This window comes from Tamandua tetradactyla, chromosome 10 (assembly GCF_023851605.1).
Source record: "Tamandua tetradactyla isolate mTamTet1 chromosome 10, mTamTet1.pri, whole genome shotgun sequence".
Lineage (NCBI taxonomy): Eukaryota > Metazoa > Chordata > Mammalia > Pilosa > Myrmecophagidae > Tamandua > Tamandua tetradactyla.
In genome coordinates, this window is record NC_135336.1 from 20641476 (window position 1) to 20668123 (window position 26648).

General features: G+C 38.6%; 1 protein-coding gene across 9 annotated transcripts in view; it reads right to left on the bottom strand.

Moving 5' to 3' along the window:
* KALRN (kalirin RhoGEF kinase) overlaps nucleotides 1-26648 on the bottom strand; it is a 758640-nt gene that overhangs the window by 287860 nt on the left and 444132 nt on the right. For 5 of the 9 annotated variants that reach the window (XM_077118114.1, XM_077118102.1, XM_077118113.1 and 2 more), the window contains exons 16-21: nucleotides 20646-20765; nucleotides 14991-15209; nucleotides 10156-10305; nucleotides 7275-7389; nucleotides 3189-3304; nucleotides 2595-2717 (exon numbers count right to left, since the gene is read on the bottom strand). In XM_077118114.1, the coding sequence (XP_076974229.1) occupies nucleotides 2595-2717; nucleotides 3189-3304; nucleotides 7275-7389; nucleotides 10156-10305; nucleotides 14991-15209; nucleotides 20646-20765 (843 nt within the window). The remainder of the gene's footprint in view (nucleotides 1-2594; nucleotides 2718-3188; nucleotides 3305-7274; nucleotides 7390-10155; nucleotides 10306-14990; nucleotides 15210-20645; nucleotides 20766-26648) is intronic. The other 4 variants (XM_077118101.1, XM_077118100.1, XM_077118105.1 and 1 more) reach the window with 1 other exon arrangement.

Consider the following 26648-nt stretch of genomic DNA (forward strand, 5'->3'; position numbering starts at 1 on the left):
TTATTTATACCTTGACCTCTTATAAATTCTGAAACCCACAGTTGGAAAATATCATTTGTATACTTCTAATGGAATTGTCTATACTGTACAGCAACAAGAAAATTTTGATTTTCCTCTTATCCTTACCCAAATTCTCTTTATATTATTTTCATTCTTGTATTTGTGGATTTATATATAGAAAATAGCTTTTAATAGTCAGTGACCCCTTTGTTCCTTTGAGGTGGGATATAATAATTCAACATACTCCATTCCTCTGAGGACCACCAGATTTATTTACTCTCTTATGGCTCAAGGTCAAATTGTTTTTAATCTAAAATTCACTTTTTTGGTTATAAATTAAAACCAAAGATGACTGGTTAAAAGAGGTTTGCCTCTGGAAGTGGAACTGGGATGAGGAGGAGGCTGCTGCTTTCATCCTAAGCTCCTCAGCTGGGTTTGTTTTCCTGTAGCTATCTTGATAACATACAGCCCTGAGATTTGAACCTCAAATGATGGAAGAACAATACCCCATTTAACAGAACTATTTGATGGGGAGAGAGAAGATAGAGAACCAAAGTAGAAGAATCATACTAAAAATGGATTGTAGGGGAGGTACCAAAATCTGCCAAAATTTTCTTTTTCCTTATGTTAACAAATGCTTGTTGCCTCCCTTCAATGAATAAGATACAGTCAGGCAGTCTGGGGAATACAGAATAAATATAGTGTGTTTCTTGTCCTCCTGGATCTTGCTGGCTCTTATAGGGGGTAACATATCACACAGATTACTGAACAACCACACAATCCATGCCCAGTGACTTAATGGCTACACAGAGGGCCATATGGCAGGAATACGCCAGATCATCTTCTGGCATATAGGGAAAAGCAAAGAGGAGGAAGCACTGAAGTGAAAAGATGGGCTCCTTTTAAAAGGCATAAACTGGAGGGGAGAGAAGGATATTCCCGGCAGGATTATATAGCAAAGGTATAGAGACAAGAGAGTATATAATGTATTTCTCAGAGGGTAAGAAGATACCTTCATTCAGCTGGTACATAAAATTTACATAAAAGAACAACTGAAGATAGAACTGAGGAGGTAGGGTGATACAGCTGTAGAAGAGGTTAAATATCAGCCCAAAGGTACTGGCAAATCTTTAAAATTCTTGAACTGGGAGGTAATATGATCAAAGTAGTGTTTTAAGATTAACAGCAATGAAGAACAGGATGAACTGGAAGGAAGAAGAAGCCAAAAACATGGAACCCAATTACGAAATGACTACAGCTTGGGGTGGTAAGGTGAATAAATAAGAGGAGAAGGAGACGAAGGATGGATTACATTCACTGGATAATTCTCCACATTTCTGCTTTGGGTGTGAATAGATTATGACCCTTAGAAGTCCAGAGTGTCTGCTGTGGTCCATTCTATGAGGGTAAGAACACCACTGGACCTGATGCTGTTCAACCTGCTAATGCTTCTTTATCAAGGCTAGTAGGAGAGGGGCAGATAAATCAAAACTGGTTAATTTGAAAGCCGTTTTCATTTGACTTTCAAATGGAGTCTGTATGTGCCACCTTCCTAATGGTTTTTGCTCTAGCTGGTATTGAAATGAGTCATTTATCTGAACTCACAGCTGTTGACATTCAGTGAAAAGGCCTGAAAGCACACAAGGATACAGGGTAATGCTCTCCAACATCAAGAGTTAATAGTATAGGACTTATAAAGTAGATAAATATTTAGGCAATATTAGCTCAGGAATGAAGCTAAGGACTCCATTTTGCTACACCAAACTAGAAAAACATTCACCCTAATATCTGAGGGATTGCTGGATAGGATGGAGCATTAGGGTTTTTCCCCCTTGGTTCCCCCAAAAGCAACCCTTACCCTGGGAAGAACATTTGCCCTCTGTGGTCATGATGACAAGAAAAGTTTCTGCATGGCAGAGGGCTCAGTGTGTGTTGTGGGGGTTACAGGTGGAAGGGAGCTGACAGTGATCAGATTTTCATTCAAACCCCAAAGGTCTTCAGATCAAATCCTGGCCGTGAAAATAAATGAAAATCAGATATCTTTTTATCAGAGCATTCCCCACTCAGTGTGAATGGGGTGTGTGCATATGTACTCCTGTATATTTAGCTCCCCAGAGACTCTATCCTGGCTCATTAGCAGGTCTGAGACCAGATGGAAAATAAAAATCTCACTTGCTCTCTGTACCCATCCATAGTCATGTGCCCTCCATATGAGGTGGGCTTCTCAAGCCATTCAAATTTCAGGAATACATGAGTATATGCAGATGCTCACATATGCACATGCACTTTTATATGAATATATTTCTTTGCCTTATCTGGTCTGCAAGAGTATAAGAGATTCCAGAACCTGGAGCACAAAGATGAATAATTCGAAATGCAATGTATAGGAGTTGACTTCCTGCATGCAGGCACTATATACAGCAGCTGTGATTCTTTGGCTACTTCAAGTTTTAAACAGAAGATCCTATATGTGTTTTTCCACTGTGGCCAAGCATTTCTGCATACATAGAGGTGGCTCTTGCTTCCATAATGTGAAATTGGCCAGAATGGGGAGTGCTGGATAGACCTGGGGAGGGGTTTGGGATACTTCCTACCTTGGCAGGCACCCTGAACTCCCCATATTCTTTCAGCAGTTCCTGAGTTTCTTCTGCAGTCTCTCCGGTGGAGGTATGTGTTGAGAGGTAATATTCACCTGTTTCTTGGATCCAATCCAGTGCCTATGAAATAAAACAACATACCCAGTCCCCCAGAAGTCAGCTGTTAGTAGGAACATGTCTCATGCTACAGTGAAGGACCCAGGAAATGCTGACATGAAGTGATTGGTATGTAGCTCTGAGTTGATTTTATGAATGAGTTCTCCTCTGTTAGAGGTGGAACATCCTACCACAAAAAGCATCTCTACCATTAGACTACAGATTCTTTTAGGTAAGGCTCAGAACCATCCATGAATTAGAGGCAATCGTCCCCAGCATTTCCTCACAATGACTGGTACCAAACTTTGTACAGAGTGCTTGGAAAATGCTGAATGACTGTAACTAGCAATCTTTCCTGTCTTCATCCCTACCTCCCATCTCTATGTCGCTTGCTGCTAGGGCTGGCCCTCTTCGGGTCTGTCCTGGGCTTTGGTTTTCTGGGCCTCTGTGTACTACAAAGAGCTGAAGCAAGGCTAGGGGAAGCTCTGGACATACCTGCTTAGCACTGCGCTCAAACACCACATACTGCTGGCACTGGTCTAACCTCCGCTTCTTCAAGGTCCAGAAGTGCAGGACACGATTCTCCCTCTGCAAGAGCTCACTCAAGATGGCTGTGGGGCAGAGACGATGATGGCTAGTCACAGGCAAGCTCTGAACAAACCCAACCAACTACTTTAGCTGTATGTCCCAGGTGCCAGATAACTGTGACTTTCAAGGCTTCCCCAGATGACTAGTCTAGGCTTTAAAAATTGAGGGAGCAAAAGCTTGGTGTAAAGAGCATTTTGCAGAAGGGAACATAGTCAGGGAGACTGAAGAGAGAATATGTTGATGAGGGCTCCATCAAATAAAGGGAGGGGGACAATAAAGAACATACCACCAGTAACTTAAAATGACCGTGACTCCTTTCATATTCAAGTTACTTCTTGATGGTAAGAGACCTTGAGAAGCATCACTCTCTAAAATAGCAACCAACTCAACTGGCCCCTAGGCTCTAATGAGAATGAACGGACTTTCAAAAGATACTTAGTAATTCTGGAAGAGTTGTTCTGAAGAGGGGCAGGAGATGAGCAGTGGAGTGGGACCAGTATAATTAGATGAGTAACCTGCTTCATGAAACTCATTTTCTGCTCTGTGCAAGAGGTTGGGCACACAGCACTTTAACAGCATAGCCTCAACTAAAACATTTCTAAATTATGGGCATAGGGAAGCTAGGTCAGAGTCATGTCTACAGATCATGTCTAGGTCCAAATTTCCACATTGTATTGGATCCAATCACAAAAAATGCTGAAAACTGTTCTCATATTGCCTCTAATGATGTTAAATAAGATCTCTCCAAGGCACATAGAATACTACAAGTGGGGCATAGTAGAATTTCTGTCCAGATTATTTCACTTTTTACTTTTTCATCTGTTATTCTTGGAGCAGCTGGGTATATGCATAGATTTCTTAAGTGTTTGAACAGTTTGTTTGGTGCCTGAAGCAATCAAATTTATATTATATATGCCTCGTGCTTCATGCTAACTATATTAGATATTAATGATGCCATGAGTAATTCATATTTATTAAGCACTCAGTATGCGGGAGGTGCATATTCACACAATGTCTCTTGATGTACATATCATTGTTATTTCCATTTTGCAGATGAGGAAACTGAGGCTTAGAGAGGATGAGTAACTTGCTCAGGGTCATTCAGATAGGAATTGGTGTAGCCTGGATTTAAGCTAGATCTGTTTGACTTCAGACTCTGGGTTCTTAGCCACCTTCACCTCCCAGGTTACTAGAACCGAAATTCCTTGCTTTAGGAAGATAGCCCAATCCAAATTATAATGTTTGCACTGAGAATTTTTTAATTGATTTTATGTGTTTTTCATATCCTTCTCTGAAAATCTGGCTCTCTCAGGATAAATTCTATTTCTTTCCATTAGGTTGAGAGCTTATGTCTGCTCCAATTATTCACCCTACTGTATCCATGCCTTTATCATCTAACTTAACACTTCTTCCACAAAGAAGTCAAGTATATTTCTCTATTCTCTGATGTTGGATTAGGCCTGTGATTTGCTTTGGCAAGTGAATATTGACAGACATAAAGAAAGCAGTGGACTGAAATATGCTTCTGCTCTTGTCCTTGCCCCTTGTGCCCCTGCCATCACCACTGTGCCAGTTTGAAACAATGATGTACCTGCAAAAAGCCATGTTTTAATCTTGATCTAATCTTCTGGGGCCATACCTATCATTTAGGGTGGGAAACTTTGATTGGATTGTTTCCATGAGATGTGACACATCCAGTTGTGAGTATGGCCTTTTCATTAGATGGAGATATAACTCTCTGCATTCAAGATGGGCCTTGATTAGTTTACTAGAGTTCTTTAAAAGGGAGACATTTTGGAGAAAGCTCAGGGCCAATATGAGACCCAGACATTTAGAGATGCAGAAAGAAAATGCACCCAGGGAAGCTGTTTGAAACCAGAAGCCGAAGACCCCAGGAGATGCCAGCCACATGCCTTCCCAGCTGACAGAGGTTTTCTGGACTCATCAACCTTTCTTGAGTCAAGGTATTTTTTACCTGGGTGCCTTAGTTTGTACGTTTTTATAGCCTTAGAATGGCAAAATTGTAACTTAATAAATCCCTTTATACAGGCAGTTCCATTTCTGTTATTTTGCATTCAGGTACATTTAACAGACTAAAACAACCACTAAAAGAACTTCTCCTGGGTAATGCTCCCCCTTCACAGAATGAATACATGTGGAGCCCAACCTGCAGTGAAGGAGCCCAGTCCTGCCAGACCCACACAGCTGCATCTAGCCAAGACAGATGATCCTTAGCCAACCCACAACACTTGAAAAATAAATGCCTAATGTTGTATGAAGATAAATTTTTGGGTTGTTTGTTATGTAACAAAAACCTAAAATATGTGGCACTGGCTTTGGGTCCAGACAGCATGTGAAAAGGAAACTAATACAGGAAGGATTATAGGTCCTTGCTTAGGTGGAAGCTTCAACTGGCAAGGATGGAGTGAGAACTTGCTTCCTTCAGCCAATACATTCTGTAGTCAGGGCTATTCTCACTGCTGCTCCCACTATGGTGGCTGATCAACAGAGATCAGGTAAAAATCCTAATGAGTTTAGGTTTTGTTTTTCCCCTTCCTGAAAGTTTCAACAATCTGCCCTTGTCCCCAAGAAGACATAAGCACATCCTGCTCTCTCTGGGTACCTGCCACTCTTCAGCACACCAAGAGGTAGGTGGTAGTATGCAGTCTCTCAGTAGACAACTGACTTCACCCCAGCTGTCACCAGCATTTGGAAGTTAGAACATAAGCTTTGAAACGGGCTGGGAGGAGAGGATGGTATAATGCTGGCCACCCACAGCAACTTCAACTGCAAACAGAAAAGCACGTCTGGAAAAAGAACTCAGGTTTCCTTCTTTCTGTAGAGAACTTTGATTCCTAAGTTTAGTTCTTTCAGGTATACTCTGATTGGCCTAATGCTTGAGCTCTACCAGCAGAGAGGAAAATTTTCTCCAAAGAGACCAGTAGATTGCCCTCCCCGACTCTAGCTCTGTCAACACACTCCACAGTTACCACTGTGTCTCCAAACCTGCCCCACTTCTTCCTCAAGTAATAGTTTAGTTCTCCAGGTGTATGCTAGGTCTCCAGGTGTAGGCTTATCTGCTTTGTCAAACTGACATTTGTTAAGCCCCACCCATTAAAAAACTAGTTTCTACTTGGTCAGATTAAGTGATCCCAAGGAAAACAATTTAAGCTTACTGTAGTCAGACAATAACCACTTCTTAAAAAGTGACTTGTTTTTCATATATATATAGAGAGAGAGACTTTATAGAATTCTGAGAGAAATTTAAGATCATATAGACCAGTATTTATCTAAATCTCATATGCACACAAATCACCTAGTTGTGGGGGAGGAATATTCCCCAAATGCAGGTGGGGACTGAAATTCTTGTTTCTTACAAGCTCCTGAGTGATGTTGATGCCCCTGGTTTGGGACCACAGTTTGAGTCTAGACAAGCCCACTCATTTGTAAATAAGAAAACTGAAGTTTTAAAAGACTAAATAACAAAGGCCACTTTAAAATTTGGTTTTCTAATTATCTGTCCACTTTTCATTCCCAGACTGTAAAATATCTTAGTCTTGCACTATTCAATGTGTTAGCCTCTAGCCACATACAGCTATTTACATTTAAGTTACTTTATATTAAATAAAAAAAAAATTGTTCCTCAGTTACACCACTCACATTTTAAATGTTCAAAAACCACATACAACTACTGGTTATTGTATTACACAGTGTAGTGATGTAGTATTTCCATTATCCCAGAAAATTTTATTAGACAGCACTACTCTAGAAATGAAAACTGAAAACACTTTGGGAAATGTTATCTTCTTTTTACCATTGCAAATCTTGGTGCATATTTAAAACTGACCATGCCCACCCCACTCCACATCAAATTTTCTCTAAGAAGAAGAGTCAAGAATTTCAAGAGGAACCGAAGACTAGGTACACAGAGTTATTTAGGGAGGGCTGGGCCCCTCGCCCATGCAGCTGAACTGACAGGCAGGCTTCACTGACCTTTCACTTGCTGCTCAGGCCCCCGTGTGTGGCTTGCAACGCTGGGCATGCTGACATTATTCCTGTGGATGTACTTGAGAAACACCTCAGCATTCCGCCGTGCCAGGGTGCAGGCCTGAGGGAGACAAAGTTGTGAGGCCCCCAACCCCAGCACGTGTAGGGAGCCCAAGACACTGAAGAAAGGGCACCTCCCTCATTCCACCCTTTTAGGAGGACTTGACGGTGATGAAGATTCTGGAACTCTGGGTGAGAGGAAATCTAGGAAACTTCTGGTTTATGGAAGCTCCAATTTCAGTTTAAAGAATGACTCCCTATGCCTCTCCCCTGTCAATCTCAGATAAAAATAAGGAATCAGTCATCCCATTACCTATATGCTAATTATATATTACTAACATTCACTCTCAGAATGGTTTTCCTCTGCCATTAGAATGCCTTTTATATGACCACCAGTATAAATATGCCCAGGGAACATAAATCCGCTTTAATATTACTTTAAGATTCAGAAAGTAAATTTGGTAAACAAACCTTTTAACCATGCATTCCAAATCTAAGTAGAAATTAGCAACAGTTTTCAAACCTATTTGTCCATCAAATCTACTCCTATCTCAATAACACTGACAAGCATCTTATTGTTGGGAAATGCTGATTTACATAAAGGAATAAGAGCCATTACATGTTAGCTGTGGGTGGGAGAGTAGACAAATAAAATTCTCTTGGCTGTACAGATGGAGGAGACTGGAACCCAAAAGGGCAGAAGTTATTAAGTGGGTCAGATCTCGGATCTAGGTTTACTGACAGAGTATTTTTAGTTTCTCTCAAGAACATATATTTTCTGAATTTCCCAAAAAATCTTTTTTTTTTCTGATTGTAAAAATAATACATGCTGGTCCACTAATTTTTAATCTACAGTTTTCAGACTTAAATCACTTCTAGACAAAACTGTCAATTTTTAAAACCTCTGATACTTAGCATCTGATTGTACAAAGAGCTTACTTAAAATTATGCAGTGACAACAGTGGCTTCAGGAAATTCTGGGAAAAGCAGAGGGGAAGAGTTATTTATGGATTCATCAATTCCAAGGCTCATGAATTTAATAGTTGGACAGTGTTTCCAAGCTAAGGAATTAAAAATGGATCAAAAAGTGCATACAAATGGAGAACTCAGGTTCCATCCATTGCACATACTATTCCCACTACGATAGGGAGTTTCTCACCTATGGTTTTAGGCACACAAGGAAAACAAGATACCAGAAAGTTTTCTTTTCTTTTCAAATGAATAGTTATGTTTAAAATCCTTGATATGCTCAGCTTAAATAAGTATTAAACTTTGTTTTGGAATAGGGAAGACATTTGAAATGATTATTTTAATCTTAAGCCCTTGTTTAGAACAATTTCTATTTAATCTTGTTAGCAAGAATTGATAATGGTTTTGAACAAATGCAGATGCTGATACCAGATAGTTGGGAGAAAGGCAAGGGGAAACCATCTTTAAAAGAGAATAACAATAAAGACAAAGAGGTGGGCAAGTAGAGAAACTCCTAATGGAGGAAAAGGCAGTTAATTTCAGAACTATATAAAATCAGGGACAACATATAAGAGTATCAAAATTCTTTTTTGTACTTTTAGAAGCTTGAGAGGAAGCAGAACATGAGAGTAAGAAATCTGAAAGTAAATGGAGACTTTATATAAATTTTAAAACAAAGACTGTCAGAGAGAGCGAAGGCTGGAGGAAAGAGGCTTACAGGGATTTTCAACACCAGCTGAAAGTCGGTTTAAAGCCAAGACTGTGCTTCCTCCCTGGAAAGTGTCAACTCTACTTATAAAAATCTCCAAAATAAGGTATTTCCAGTTTAATGCAGGGGGATAAACAGGGTTACTGTGCTGGTTTGAAAGGAATTATGCCCCCTAGAATGGGAGATTCAGAGAGATTCAGAGAGAGCAACACTACAAAGCAGAGTCCACCAGCCAGCGACCTTTGGAGATGAAGAAGGAAGACACCTCCCGGGGAGCTTCATGAAATAGGAAGCCAGGAGAGAAAGCTAGGAGATGACGCCGTGTTCACCATGTGCCCTTCCAGCTGAGAGAGAAGCCCTGACTGTGTTCGCCATGTGCCTTCTCACTTGAGAGAGAAACCCTGAACTTCATCGGCCTTCTTGAACCAAGGTATCTTTCCCTAGATGCCTTTGATTGGACATTTCTTTAGACTTGTTTTAATTGGGACATTTTCTCGGCCTTAGAACTGTAAACTAGCAACTCAATAAATTCCCCTTTTTAAAAGCCATTCCGTTTCTGGTATATTGCCTTCCAGCAGCTAGCAAACTAGAACAGTTACATTCACCAACAATTGATACTTATTAGATTAATGAATAAATAAGGTGTCTGAATGTATTTCCCTAATTCTTGCACTAAAATTTGTTCATTTTTATAGTATTTGCTATCTAGGGTTTTATCTTGGAATAAACATATATTTTTATAAATCAAACATACATTTTTTGGTCTGAGTAAAAAAAAAGTCTGAGACAAAGTAGTATTTTTCTCAATTGATGATACCAATGGGCCAAGATATTCTAATTCGGCACCAGAAGTAATGGTGTATCCTAATTACCTAATTATACAAAAAGTGCTAAAAGAGAAATAAATGTTTGAAGTATAACATCTCCAATTTACCAGCCAACATTTTTCTATAAATACCCAGTTAGAAAAACAGAGACTAGAAAAAACTCACATGAAACTGTGTGTGTGTGTGCATGCACACGCATGCTATGTGGATGTGTGTGAGTGAGAGGGGGAAGGGGAAGGGACAGAGAAGGAGAGGGAGAGGAAGAAGGGAAGGTGAAAGAACTGGGGCTGGATTTGGAGACTGGATGACAAAGCACTCTGACCTTAAGAAAGGCCTCCTTTTGTTCCAAATGTTTGCTGATGAGTGGAATGACGTGGTCAATCTCTGCTGCTGGCCCCAGTTTATCTCGTCCACCACACCAGTCTTCATCTCTCCGGTACTCTTGCTCTAAACTCTCCAGGACACTACATACCTAATGAATTGCAGAGGAAAAGACTCAGTAAATTCATCTCATCTCATTCTCTGAGAATATTCAGCCAACAGCTCTACTTAGGTGACTATTTCATTGGAAGTTCAGTTTGTCAATTTAGAGTATGCAGTGCCTCTGGGACATCTAAGAGAAGTCCACGAGGCAGTGGGGATTATGATTCTGGAGCTCAGGAGACAGATTATGACTGAGGATATGGATTTTGGAGTTAATATCTTACAGTCAATAGCTGAAGGCTGAAGTTATAGGAGTTAATGATTTCACCTAGAGTAAGAAAGACACAGAAACTAGTATTTGGGGGTTTCAAAGTACATATGTGTGTGTGTGTGCACGTATACACTATTTTTTTTAAACCTTATGGAGCAGTTTGAAGCCGTTATATACCCCAGAAAAGCCATGTCCTTTTTAATCCTGAGTCAATATTGTAAGGTGGAAACCTTCTATTAGATTGCTTCCATGTAGACTGACCCACTCAATTATGGGTGTGACCTTTTGGTTAGATTACTTCCATGGAGATGTGAACACACCCAATAGTGGGTGTGACCTTTTAATTAGATGGAGATGTGGCTCTACCCATTCAAGATAGGTCTTGATTAGTTTACCAGAGTCCTTGAAAAGGGGAAACATTTGGAGAAACCTCAGATACAGATGCTTGGAGAACAGAAGAGACGGAACCAATATGAGATCCAGACATTTGGAGATGCAGAAAGAAAATGCCCCTGCAGAAGCTATTTGAAACCAGAAGCCAAAGACCCCAGCAGACACAAGCCATGTGCCTTCCAGGCTGACAGAGGTGTTCTGGACCCATCAGTCTTTCTTGAGTCAAGGTATCTTTCCATGGATGCCTTAGTTTGGACATTTTATGGTAGAACTGTAAACTTGCAACTTAATATATTTCCTTTTCAAAGGCCATTCCAAAAACAAAAAAAGACCATTCCACTTCTGGTATATTGCATTCCAGCAACTTCAGCAAACCAATAGACCTCACAATAACCCTGTATATTAGGTGGAACAGGAAAATGTACTTGACTTGCCCAATAATCGGAACCAATCCCACAGTAAATAGCCTCAAGCAGAAGTAAAGGAGAAAGTTGCCTATGGGGTATGATGTATGGTGTCATAAATAAATGTCATATTATTCCTCCCCTGGGGAAAAATAATACAGCAAAAAAGTCTCAAAAACGTACTATAATGCAGTGACATTTCTAGGCTTTCTATTGCAAAATGCAAATTTCCTTCAGAGAGATAGCAAATCTGGGTTGACCTAAAAAATGGTTAGCTTTCAGTTCTAAAAATGCTGAAACACCCATGCTAAACAACTTCATAAATGACTTCACCAAATAGCAGAAGCATTTTGAAGGGAACTTGGAAGGAAAGTTAGGTTGGCTATCACAGTGGGAGACTTAGGGTAGCCTAGACTCACGGGCATTGATGTCTAGGGGGGAGGATATGTAAAACAGAAACTCATATTCCTATAATTCCCTCAAATGGATTTTTATTACTTGTTTGGATGTGGCAGCAGAGGATAGTACCTACAACTCAATCCTTGGCCTCCCCTGTCTGGAAAGGTCATTCCTTTTGATGAAGGGCATGGCTTTGGAAAGGACATTCACTGAGTGATAAACCAACCCTCAGTGAACTGAAAGATGTCCCAGGCAGGGCACCCTCATAGCTCAGACATGCTTCCCATGTCATGAGAAGGTCTTCCCTGAACTCCAGTTGACTTCTCTAGTCCCGTGTCTAGTATCAGTTACCTCTCTTTATCCAAGATATGAAAATGTATAGGCAGGCTCATGTTTTGAGATAAAGCAGATCATAGACATGTAAAAAATTTTAAAAATTACGTGAGGCCTTTCCCATCATAGTTTTGGATTTAGGACCAATCAATTTGTGAACTAAAGGGAATCCAAAGATTGTCAAGTATAAATCCTTTCATTTAATACTCAAGAAGAAATCCAGAGAGACAAATGGCAGGTCAGTTGAGGGTCAAATCTCCTGACTCTTAATACAGCTCTCTGCCCCCTTCAGCACCTTCATCTATCCATCTTAAATTTAAATTTGTGTATTTTGGACAGGGATTAAGCTTCATTTTTCCCAGATGGATATTCAGTTGTTTAGTATCATTTGTTGAAAACTTCCCTTCTCTTCCCTCCTTGAATTGCTTTGTTAAAATGAATTGACTACTCTGGCACTGTGGGATCAACAATATCTTCTTGACCAAATGGGGGGAAAATTGTTAAAGATAAGGTATCAGTGGCATTTCTATAGACTTGTTGTAATTGGGAATTTTTTGGCAGCTAGCAAAATAGAACACCATGGTTTGCCAACCCCTATCCAAAACCATTCCTGCCAACCCTAAAGAACACCTAGGGCTTTATCTGAGATTCTACAAAGGTTCCAACCTACAACCTCCAGATGGGTTCCTAGGACAGATAAGTCCTAAAACTCAGAAGGGCCAGCCTCTCCAATATCAATCCCCATCTCTCATATTATTGAAAGCCCTCTCCAATATTAAAAAGTTAGAATGGGCATAGCCCACACACACCTAAAGAGTGGGAGAAAGATGAAAGGAAAAGTAGTTATACTAGAAAGATAGGATTTAACAAATGAATATGACTGCTGAATCATTATATTGATGTTTCTTTTAGTTTCCAGTGTCTTGGAGCAGCTAGAAGAAAAAAACTAAAATTGCAGAACTGTAACCTGTACTAAAGAAATCTGTTCTATAACTAATTATTGCAGTATGCTTCGAAATTCATTGCTTTCTGTGTATATGTTATTTTTTACAATAAAAAAATTAAATTTAATTTAAAAAATGAATTGACTATATATGGGGGAAGTCTACTTCTGGACTCTCTATTCCGTACCATTTGTGTTTCTATTCTTAAACCAATACAATTCTGTCTTAATTACTGAAGCATTAGAACAAGTCTTAAAATCAGGTAGTGTACCGCCTCTAACTTTGTTCTTTTTTAAGATTTTCTTGATTATTCTAGGTTCTTTGAATTTTTATATGAATCTTAGACTCAGCTTATTTATTTCTACCAAAAAAAGTATGCTGGGATTTGATTGGGATTGTGCTGAATCTATGTATGAATTTAGGGATCTTAGGCTGCTGCTTCCACTTCAGTGGCCTTCAAAGGTATATACTTATGAAATAACAGAAAAGACGGCTGGGAGAAGGTGCAGGGCCTATAATATGACCCAGGGCTGTTTGATAGGCATGTTATTTTTGCTCCAAGCCTAGATGTTCTCATAAGTCACCAGAGGAGAATGTTTCTCTGATGTATTTCTACCAGGGAACAATTCAAATGAGAAAATTATTTTATACTGAATAAAATTACTCCTGCTTGAAACCTCTACTTCATAGGAAGAATTTCCTAATAACACTGAAATCATTTTAGAAATCCTCTTAGCTTTTGTACAGATCGCTGTACAGATGTAATGGTGATAAGCCTACATCTTTATGGCCCTATTCTGCTCTCTTGCCTTTTTTCCCACATCTGCACCATCTTCATAGTTAGGCTCATAGTTCCTCAAGGACAGAGAGCTGTGTCTCTTCCACTAGACTAGGCATCCTGCCTCATTAATGCTGGCTTGGCCACATGACTTGCTTTGGCCATTTGGGTGTTAAAGAATGTGACACAAACAGAGGCTTAAAATGTGCTTTCACAGTGGGTTTAGGGCTCTTGCACTCTTGCTTTTCACCATAAGAAAAACAGGCCTCAAGTAGCTACTGGTAAAAAAGAAAGAAACATATGGGAGCAGATCTGGACCCAATCTACAGCTTGCAGCCTCGCTCTGGCAATTTCAGCCTAGATCATCTGAAACCATTAAGCAAAAAATAAATGTGTATTGTTTTATAACACTGAGTTTTGGGGAAGTTTGTTATACAACATTACTGTGACAATGCTGACTGACAGACTGCTCAAATTTAGTATTTAGCATACATCCAAGTTCTCCTTCAACATTTCAATACAGAATCTGATGAGTCTGGATGAGTATAAGATGCAAACTACATGGTTCCTGTCATGGCATGGAGTTACAGATTCCCAAAACACATGTTCTTAATCCTTTCCTGTGCATGTGAATCCATTATTAATAGGACCTTTTGATAAGGTTACTTCAGTTAAGGTGTGGCCCAAATAAATCAGATAGGCCTTCATTCTATTACCAGAGGCCTCATAGAGAAGGGCCACAGAGAGAAAGCAAAGGGGGAAAAAGCTGGAAGCAGGAAGTCAACAGAACTCAGAGAAGAGAGGAAATGACGTTATTGTGTGCATTGTTATGTGACAGAAAAGCCAAGGAGTAAGGATTGCCCACTGACAGACCCAAAACCCCAGTCTGTGGGAAGAAGGCATTGCCTTGCTGATGTCTTTATTTTAAAAAACTTCTTCCAGCCTCAAAACTGTGAGCTAATACACTCCCACTGTTTAAGTGATTCTGATTCACTGATTCTATATCACTTGTTTGAGCAGCTGGGAAACTAATACAGTCCCTGCTCCAATGGAAATGATGATAAAGAAATCAATTGTGGTGGTTCCTCCAACCATTCTCCAGAATGGAGAAGACTGGCTTCTTACTAAGGTAGGTACTCAAATTTACAATGTAAGGTAGGAAGTGACCCTCCATTAGCCTTGGCCCCACCCATGTACAATCCTTTCCCTCACCTGCTCAGAAGTTTTGTAAAAGGCCACAGAGGCATTGACCAGTTTTAGCCTGTCTTCCATCTTCAGCATGAGCTGCTGCCAGTGGAGGGCCACCTTTTCAGCACATTCCCGGATGGCATCGGCGTCGTAGTGGCCAGCCTGGAGCAGCGCCTCAGCTTTCTGCTGTACCTGCAGGGCGCTCTGGTGCGTCTTCTGCAAGGAAGTGGCATGAAAGAGGGACTGGGCACGAAGGGAGGAGAGAGAGGTCCGTGGGAACGACCCAGGCGTGGTATGGGAGGGGGTGGAGTGAGGCGTGAGTGGAAAGATGCAGAGAAGTTAAAGAGCTTTAAATGATGGATTCAAACATTTTGTCATGATGCTCAATACATTATTGTCTTTAAAGCATATCTTAAAAAAGAATATCATACATTTTCATTAACTAATCTCTCAGAACCCTAACTCCTGGACATAATTCTTTCTCTTTTGCTTGTATCACCCTGGGTTTTAAGGACAGTTCAGCATCTGTGGTAGAGAAAGTCATTGTGTATAAATCTGCTCCCTGATAATTAATCATAAATTAATTGTCTACTTTTAAAATCTAATCATAAAATTGTCCATGATATTGAGTTTTTAAAAGAGGTCACTGCTGCAGTATCATTTTAAAGATCAAATAAACACAGCACATCAACAGAAAGATCTCCATGTAACACAAATTTCAGCCAACAAATGTAACCATTTTAAACATTAACAATTAGTTGAAAAAATTCCAGTAGAAGGAGTGAATTTAGTAGATTAATGAAGCGGTCTGTAGAGTAGCATCTCACATAATCTCTTCCTTATCCCACCAAGGAAGCAGAATAGAACGTTAGATAATTCAGTTCAACACATAATCCCCACATCATTTACATTTGCTTTTAGGATAACATATATATACTTGTTAGAAGAATTTCTTTCTTTCTTTCTTTTCTTTTGAGGTTTATTTTCTTAATGCTTTCTGATTCAGGCTATGTGTGGTCTGTGTTTCTGTGTTTTTTGAATTTACATTAGTTGCAAATGCTAATTCATTCAGCCTCTTTCCTCTAACTTTTACCTCTCCTTTACTGCCTCCTTGTTCACCATTGACTCTCATCCCAATCTGTAGTCTACACACTCCTACTTACTTTTCTCAGTTTACAGACCACCTTCTTGCTTCCCTTCCCTCTTTTCCTGAATCTGTACTTGGTGTTAACTGTGTTAGCACAACCTCCTCTAGCAACCCAACTTGTCCATTCCCTTGCCTTTCCACTGAGTCAGTCCTCATTTCTGATGACCATCTCAGCATTTGGGGCCTTAACTGATGAACACAACTAGGGAAAGTAAACTAATGGGCAGAAATAATCCACTAAAGTCCTCTGGTTTTTCTTCTTTTATTTATTGGTACTATTCTTTATTCCTGTTTCCTAAATGTAGAGGTACCTCAAGGTTGGTTCTTGGTTTTTGTTCAGGTCTTCAGAGTCTCATCTATTTCTTGGCTTCCGTTATCTCCTCTTCACAGATGACTCCCCATTCTATATCTCTAGACTGACTTCTATCCTCATATTTCACTGTCTTCAGATGTGAAGGTAATGTACTTGCCACATATTTCATCTTAGGTTAGCAGCACTTTCGGTCAATCTAGCTGTCTGCCCCATGTTAGCCCCATCCAAAGATGCATTCTCAGTCGAAGATGTATCTTCCCAGAGAGAGGACAAACTTTCTTCAGTGAACATGAATCTTTATGGCCTTATCAGAGCCTCCTCCTTCCTACAAGACATCATCTCAAGTTCTGCATCTAAAACTAAACTAATCCTCTCTCTGAAACTGTTTTTCCACTGTAATCTTCCATTTCTACTGATAGGGTCCTCCTTCTCATAGTCACCTGACATCCTTCTTGACTTCCAAATCCTAGTCTAGCCCTCAGTACTTCACACCTAGACTATAATAAATTCTTGGATTAAGTGATTTCTGTCATCCCTTTCAGCACTAAAGCCTGAATTTTATGCCACAAATATTCCTTCTCTCAACTCAAAAGCCTTTAGTGATTTCCTCATTGCTATGAAATGAAGTTAAAATTTTGGAGGCTGGCATTAAAAGCCCTCACAATGTGGTCTCAAACTACTTTTCCAACATTATCACCTACTACTTCCTTACAAATCATGCACTTTCTTCCTTTGGCTGTATATGTGTATCATTCTCCCTGCCTTTAACGAATGTCCCTTAGTCTCTTCCCATATATGTTTCAGTCCTCCTTTGAGACTCAACTCAAGTCCACCCTCTTTCAATGAGGCCTTTCCAACAGCCTGAGACTCACTGAAAACCAACCTCTTCTGAACTACATCACTCATTTAACACTTGGCCAATTCTGCTTGCTTAGACAGTGAAACTCTCAAGGGAAGGATTGTTAAAAAAATCATCCTAATAGCTGTCATTTACCCAATAGTCTAATCTGTATGGGACACTGTACTTGCATGTATTTTTTCTAGTTTTTAAAATATTCTATAAGGTGGATACTATTATTCTGATTCCATAATCCAACAAACTGTGGCTCAGGCTGGTTAAGTAACTTGCCCCAAAATGTACAAACAAGGACATGTTAAAACCAGGAATAAGACTCAAATCTGACCTATTCCCAAGCCTGTGCTCTTTCCACTATATTACATCACATCATTTTATCTTTGTATCTCATTCAGAGGAATAGTTCACTAAATGAATATAAGTAATTATGATAATTATCTGGCCTCTCTTCAATAGGCAAAACCAATGTAACTAGCCTAACAAACCCATTATGCCTCTTTTTCTGGAGGAGTAGCTTTAATTTTCTTATAATTTTTGCTATATAAAAAATCCCCTTATTAATTCCTAATCTCATTATCATCTAATAGTCCTGGAATCCACCCCTTTTCCAAAATGATAATCTTTTATCCATATACCATAATCTTTGCTTTGCTAAATTTAAATCATTATTTTACAATTATTTCTACTCCCTATTTTCTCATCTTATGAGTGCTATATCTTTAAGACATGGAGTAACAAGAATACTAATATTTATTAGGACTATACAGAAGAAAGTTAAACTAAGTAAACTGAATTTTTTATCCAGTTTTAACTATTTTCTCTAGTGTAATCCTATGTTTAAAATGCATAAGAAGATTTCAGATATAAATGAATTAAAAAATTAAGCATATTTCTACGAAGTTCACAGTTCCTAAAGATGTATCAGCCAAAACATCTTGGATACTAACAAATAATCATTTAGGTTTGCTTGATAAAGCTGTGCTTTTTCTGGGTGCCATGTACCATTGTCCATTATGAATAGTTCTGGAGAAGTTTTCCTGAATCCAAGGCTGCTTCTGGTAAAAAGTCTCACCTTCCTTGGAGAGACCAAAATAATCAACCTATTGAGGCACCCAAGCTAGTATAAGCAAACATCCTGGTTTACTCAGGATACTACAGCATAAGCCACAGATATTTTATTTTCCCTTCTGGAACCCAGGATTCTTTCTAGGTGTCACATCATCAAAGTATGTCCACCATCAGCAATCACTGTAAAGGCCCTAAGTACACCATCAAAGCGGGCTACTTACATTCCCCTTCAAGATGCTTAAAGCCTCCCTGACATATTTCTCTCCTCATGTAGAACTTGGTCTAAATTGGCACACTTAGAGAGAAACATAAGGCCACCTGGAGAAGGAGCTTCTATTGTAATTCTGGTTCTGCTCTCTTTGCTATTCAAGTCATGCTGCAGATTCTGCCTACCTCAAATCTTCCAGAAATTCTATCTTCTCTGCCATGTCCTCTTGATACTATAGATATAAACTCTAGAGGGGTCTATATCTAAAATTCAATCCCAAGAATTTTTTTTAATCTAATTATATACACATAGAACCCTAGAACTGCTGAAAACATCTATGTGTTTATCGTCTCTATTTGATAAGAATGCAATAGCATCTAATACAAATTTGTGCATGCTGTATGTGTAGTCATATAGAATTTAGACATTTCAATGGCCTGTTTGCTTTAATCCACTATTTCCACCAGTGCATTGAGATGCTCACGTGTGTTATGAAAGTTGGATTTATGTGCCCAACATTTGATTAAGAAATGGAAATTTAATTGCCTGATAGAGCAGGTAAACCTTCACATTAAAGATAAATAAGAAGGAAGTACCTTCTCCCTGCCCAGCATGCTCCACAGATTCATGCCATATCTGTTGACTGATTGCCCAACTTCATTCTCCTCAATGCTGCCTGTGCCTCTTTATGGGGTGCCGACCACTGTATGCCTGATTCTAGATGGTAACCCCAGTCCTAATTTTTTCCTCTACAGTAAATAGACCCTCCCACTGGCATTTATGTGTGGATCAGTAAACACCCATAGAGACAGCTGGCAATAATAAAATCTCTCTCCTGTTAATTCCTCCTTAGAAAACAACTTGCATATTATGTGTAAGTGCAATATAAAGTCTGTTTTTAATCTGAGATCCCAGATAATACTTCTTTCACTAGTAATGGTTCTTAAAAAGTTACCAAGCATCTTATAAAAACATGTAATATTACTTTAATATGTTTATACATACAAGATGGTTCCTGGAAAGTTAAATGGTTAAATTAAATTAATACTAGCTTAAAAATGTCTAGCAATCAGTTGCATTACTGTATTAAAAGACATACTAATGGGCACAGATAGTTGAAATTTCCTCTCCATAATTGTTGCAAAAGTTCTCATTAACCATTTTTTTAGTAGAAGATAACTCCTTCACATTTCCTATACACTTAGAAATGGGTTGAGTTTTACCCTGAACTACAAGAAATGAGTGTATTTGAAGTTATCACTCTTTTATCTCTTTTCCCATTTGGTACTGTACTTATTTTATTTTTAATATAGTTCCATGTCCCACTTCTTAGTCTTTTCTCCACACCACTCCAAAGCAATCAGCTCAAGCCTCTTTGGGAAGGAGAATGCTCTAGTGGAAAGGATAATTAAAGGCATTACTTAAAATAGGAAAAAATTTATATTAGATTATCATAAGAGGAGTTTTATTTTAACATAGCCTTTTTAAAAAGTCCCAGTTGATGAACTTCTTCTATTAACAGTTTATTCTTTAAATATGATTTCCATTATCATTATTGAACAACTATTTTCAGTGAGGCAAACTCTGGTGCAATCTGCTCATTGTCCTTGTTAAAAAGCAAAATCGGACATTAGTATCTAAACGTTACATATAAACCAAATGTTTAACAGTAAAATCATACTTTACAATTGACTTTCGTATTTGCTTAGCCTCAATTTTGTGGGATCTTCCAGTGGAAGTGGCTCCCACCCTTTTAGCTCTTTACATTTCTCACATCTGGCAAGGTCTATGACCCGTAAAAACACAACGTACCAGGGTCCTTATAGGCTAAAGGTTTCAATGTGTAACATAGAGGAAAATATTCACTTTTGCAATCTTCTAATACTAGGTTTCTTTGGGAGTGAAGGCCCCCTGCATTTGCTTTCCGATTAATTCCAGGGTAATAAGGAGGCTGCCTGCATTATTTCACTAAACAGAATAAAGGCTTCTCTATCTGTGAGGAACACCAACACCTCAGGGAATCAGCCCGCCTGGGGTGCAGAGCAATAAGGAGGAAGAAAGACAGTGCCGCCAGATTTGGGTGTTACCTCGATGGCCAGTTGGAACTGCTCGTGCTCCCGCTGCAGTTGCTCTGCTTCGGACAAAGAGCTGGCATTGACCAGGCTGGCATTGAGCATTGACTCCCCATTGCGGATCCATCCCAGCACCTAGAGAGTGGGGACAAGAACCCAGGTGAATGGCTTACACAGCTTCCCTAAGGCTGTTGCCTTCTCTGATAGGTACCTCAGTCAGAGAACTATCCTTTATGCACAGTTGGAGAGAGGACAGGAAGGGTCTCGCTCATTAAAATCACCATCGGTTCAATCTTACCTGGCACCTCATGCCATGAGGTACTCATCTTGTGCACCAATCTCATTCCCAGCTTCATCTTTTCTTTCCTCCCCTCATCCCTTCTCTGTCCCAATTTCCTCACCTACTTAAATGTTACTTTATCTGGTCATGTTGTACATAAGTTGCTGAAGTTCTTTCTGGAACATAGAATGGTATAAATAAATAAATCCATCTGTTGGAATCCTTTCTTTTTTAAGACCCAGTTCAAATATAAAATCAACAACTTCTTGAAATCTTCCATAACTAATCACTCCAGAGAGAAACAATCTCTTTCTCATCTAGAACATCCATATCATTTTGCATGTATCATCTTTGTAGCACTCACCACAGACTACCTTGCTCAGTTATTTCTACTAGGTTTCATCTCCCCTCCCCTTACCACATACACTCCCTGAAGACTGGAGCAATATATTAGTTGTATTTTAATCTTATACAGTACCTAGCACAGTACTTGCATGTGGGAATGCAGTAATGTTTTTCAAAGAGTGAATGATTATCTGTGGAGATTCCCAAGTCATACCTGAGCAGTGGGTCCAACCTCCTACAACTTGCAAAATAGCCAAGAGTAGACAGGCTTAAATTTGGGGAGGTAAACAACCCAAAGGAAGGAGGAAAGAGAAAGAAAACAAGTAAAGTAGCATGAATAATCCACACATTAGAAAAAGGGTAAATGGATTAAAATTGATTTAAATTATTTAGAGGTAATAGTTAATATAAAAACAATTTTCAGTTGACCTTAATTAGTGCTGAAGGACAGGAAACCCAGCTAGGGAGTACTAGAATTGAAGACAACACACTGACACTATCTAGACAGTCTTAGGTGAAATGGAGTTGCAGCATTCATCCAGCTAATAGTCATTACAAATAATTAAACTGGGAGAGTCAGGCTCTGAAAATCTACCTTGCATCTGGTCATCTGAAAATTGGTATTTTTTTATTAGTGAACTTGAGAGTTTATTTGGAGAAGAAATAAAAATTCCTCTGAAATTTCAAGACCAGTAAATACTATCCATCTATTACCCTAAGGTAAAGGAGAAATACAACAGTCTGTTTCAGATTTGCCTTTGGATTTTTTTTTCCCTTCAACTTCCTCACGTTGCACAATGAGAAAAGACTAAGCCCTGTCTCCTGCTCCATAACCCTCATAGGCATCTGTCAAACTTCCTCTTTGGGCAGAAAATGACAGATACCATATTGTGCTTGGATAACACAGGGGTATAAATCTCACTGAAGCTGGGCTATTTGGATTGAGACATTAATTCACAGCCAGTCTAGCAGACTGTGGATGAGATGCCAATCTGTAAAGTAATTAGTTGTAAGAAATAAAATGCTTAGAGTGTGTGAGTGAAATCCCTGATGCCACTTGAGGATGGATAGCTAGAGGTGCTAATAAACTTCAAAAGCCATCTATATGTTTGGGTACATGCATACACAGATCACATGCCCAAATGCATCATCTTTTTGGAAAATGGAGCTTCCAATGTGTAGTTTTGAACTACATAAGGCCTTCTGCATTGATTAATTGCATATTTCTTGGTTTGGAGATTCCTTTACAGGTGCCAAAGAAACATTTTTTTTTTTCTGTGTATATCACAAAGCAATGTGAGAAGGGCAATTTGCCTCTGCACCTCCTGAGTCTTGCTGGAATAGTTTTCTCTCTAGTTTTAGCCAACAGGAAACACCAATTATAACTAAGGTGGTGGGAATCCCCATTTGGAAATATCATGAGTTTCAGTCTATACTTCTTTTATTAAGTCAGTTCATATCCTTGTTAATTTTTATTTCTCAAACGTTGTTTATAAAGGCATTCCAGGACTTTACAGTGGGACACTGTGATTTTTTGGAAGATAAAAATGCATGGTAGTTTAGACCCCTGGCTCAGGTCCAGGGCTGGGATGAATCCCTATGGATGAGTCAGTCCTGGAAGCAGAACTTAGAGAGTGTAAAAAAGAACAAAAAATTTTAAGTCAGAACATCCAGCTTTACTTTCCTAGCAAAATCACTTAAATTCTTCTGGATCTCAATTTTCTCATCTGTTAAAAAAAAAAAGGATAATAGTACCTTCTCTTTGTGCATTACAGAATTGATACAACATAACATATAATATAAAGCCTGATGACTGATGATGATGATGGTGATGGTGCTGGTGGCAACTTTTAGTGTTGGAGCAAATCTGGTTAACCCTATGATTCTTCATTTACACCTCCCCCAATGAGAAAAGGAATAATTTAGAAACATTAAATTTTATTCCAGTATTTATCAGCTTATAGGTATATTCTGATATAATATCACAGCTGTTTTTGTCTTCATCATTCTTTTTACTCTGACCCATGACAACTCTTGGTAAAATTTATTATTACTGGGATCCTTTATATTCCTGGCTCATAAAACTGGTTGCTTATTCTTCTATGGGCATAGCATTTTCTACTATGTGAGGTAGAAAAAAATACTGTAATAAAATGAAGAAATATTGTTCTACTAATCATTAGCTCTGTGATCTTGGAAACTTCATTCAATCTCTCTGAGGTGGAGTTATCTCATCTGTAAAATGATTACACTTTCCTCACTTAAATCACAGAATAAAAATCAAGTAAAATAATTGAAATTATTCTGCAAATTATAAAAGGTTATTCATAAAATAAATATTTTATGTTAGTCCATCATCTTAGTGAACTGTTTACCTGATAGGTTGGATAACATCCACACTTCTTTCAATTTTTGAAGAGTGTCCCTACAACAACAGGACACCAGAACAAGTTAGTTCTGGAGAAATGAGGGACTAGAGGAGTATTGCCACTTGGGAACTTCAGAGCTAAGGTAAGCTGAGAGTGGGGACTGAAAATTGACATCTACTACTTCCTCAGGCTAAGGAGTTGGGAGAAGAAAGGATTTGGGTAACTGGACATGGATATCCACAAATGACAATGCCACCTAAACAGGGCAAGCCAGACCCTATAACCATATAGGCTGAATAAGTTACTTATATATGGATGTGTTCTTGAGATCACATATGTACAAAAGCTATTAGGTTGCATCCAAGGCAATTTACTCCAAGGCTTATTGTTGTAGATGACTTACCATGAGACAGAGTCATTTCTGAAATTCTAGCCACAGGGAAGATGCTCAGTTTTTAGATGGTAGCAGAGAGCCTATCAAATTTCCAGCTTCCCTAGTTTTAGAATGCCACGATTTATGAGATTGTAATGTTCATCCTTCAGGGTTTTATAGATTGTGACCATATGTCCTCTTAATTATTTCCATTTTGAAACAAAAGGATAGTACTTGTCCCTTTGGTTGCCCTGCTTTTGGTTCTACTCCAAGCCCATCATAACTTTTATGTACAGTGAATCAAACTGAACACAGTATTCTCGACAGATGTATGAAGATAGAACAATATTTTCTCCTTTGTTTTAATGGCCATCTTAATCATATGTGATTTTTGGCCACCATTTGGTCCAAAGGGGCAAATAAAGCCAATGTAGTAGACAAACAGCGTGATTTCTTTCCCTATAGCTTACTGCCCTACCATTTTATAAATCCATTTTGGCCTATTTTCTACTAAATACACTGCTCTTCAGAAATACATATGAAAATTCATTTAGTTTTATTTACATTAAACAAGTTTTCGACATTTTTCTGAATTATTTAAGAGATGTGAGATCATCTTTACCAGAGTAGTAATTTTACTAGAAAGCAATGAGGACGTTCTATGAGGTCTGGAGAATAATATTAACTATTTTTCTAGAAGAAAGGTCTTCTATCTGTGTGGTCTAGGGTCCTGACTGTAGACCCTAATCAGAAGAGTGGTTTTGCTTCAGGGTCTACTATAACTTTAGAAGTATTGGCCTACTTTCCATAGATTCAAAGTCCTATGAAATCCCTCAGAAAGAAAATCCGTTTCATTAATCGATTTCATTTGCTCTGAATTCTTGAAAATAATTTTCAGTCTAATTTCTGTGGCTTTCTCACTCTTCAAAGCTTCAGTTTAACACACTTAAGTTTAACTAATACACTTAAGGTTATGATGGTCCCTCAGTCAAATCTAAACCTTTAACGTATGAGCTCTAACAACAGACCTATATAATAATAATCACATTATTGTCCTCTCTCTTTCTGTCCTCATCAATGGCATTTCAATTAATGTTTCCCTTTTTCATTCCTTCTTGTTTTTTGGGGGAATAAATTTAAAAAAAACTCTCAAGCTTGTAAGCAAATTTAGCCTTTCTGATCAATACTGACATCTAAATTAACTCCCTCTTTCTAAGTGTCAACAACTTCCAAATCAATATTTCCTGCTCCACCAATTCCCATCAAACACAAATGCCTTCTCTGAAACTGGACCAGACTAGACTCTCTAAAGAATAAGCCCTACACTGACAAGGAAAACAAGTCTGTCTAATGAGGCATGGTGCCTTAACCAAGTGGCACTCCCTTGGCACCTCAAAGGGCTGCTGTCCTTTGCGAAGGCCTCCCTGGATTTCTTAAGTAGTCTGACTCAAACAATCCCAGTGCAGTGTTGAATACAATCCCACCATATGTTACTCTTAACATGGTGGGAATAAGACATTTTTCCACCCCTGCAGAAGACTTCTTTTTTTTTGCCTTTCAACTAAAAAATGATTGACTAGAAATAAGTACAGATTATAGTCAACCTTGGATTGTTCTCTGCCTATGATTCCAGCCACCAGCCTAAAAGAATATGTCATTGGAGAATGAAAATTAATTTTCATTTTAATATCAGCCAAGAAAAACATAATGAGGTAGGTGGATGCTGGAGCGGAATAGATAGATAAATAAAATTAAAAAAATGGAAACAAAAAGCAGCACTGTATATTTTATTTCAAAATCAAATAGGAGTAGCATAATATTGTACATGTAATTAACAAAACTGAGTATGTCACCAGAAGGAAAGCTAGAGGATAAAAACTGGGACTGTACAACTTAGCAAAACCTAGAGTAGACAATGATGGTGGTTAAGTATAAATATAAGAAAACTAGAGCAAACTTACGTCACCATTACAAGGTGTTAATTATAGTGGTATACAGGGAAAAAAACAATTAATGTAAACTAAGGTATATGTTAATAGTAACATTGTAATATTCTTGCATTAAAGGTAACAAAGGCACTATACCAAAGCTAAATGTCAAATAGGGGGATGTATGGGATACGGAATTTTTTTCTTTGGAAGAAATGAAAATGTTCTCATATTACCTGTAGTGGGGAATGCATAACTATGTGATCATACCAAGAGTCGTCGATTATACAGTTAAGATGGATGGTATGGTATGTGAATAAATCTGTTTTAAAAAGTGCTCTTAGGACATCTTGCATATATCAAACCTAAATACTTCATTGTATATCACAAAACTTCTTCTAGAGAACATCTTAAGAAATTTCTATCACATAGATATTGTAGCTGCAGATAATATTGCTTCAAGAATTTTTTTTGAACTTGATATTAACTGGGAACTTCCACTGTTCCCCCCCAAAAACCCAAATAGGAGTGATTTTCTTGTTATTTGTTTTGTTCAGACTATTATCCCTACCTGTTCCACCAACAGAATAACCAACTACGAGCAGCTTGACTTACTGGATCCCTGCTAGAGCCCTGCTGCTCTATCAGGTGCTGCCACTGTCTCTATCAAGCCTAGGCCATGCCTGCCCCTGTCATCTCAGACATGATGCCACAAAGTCAAGA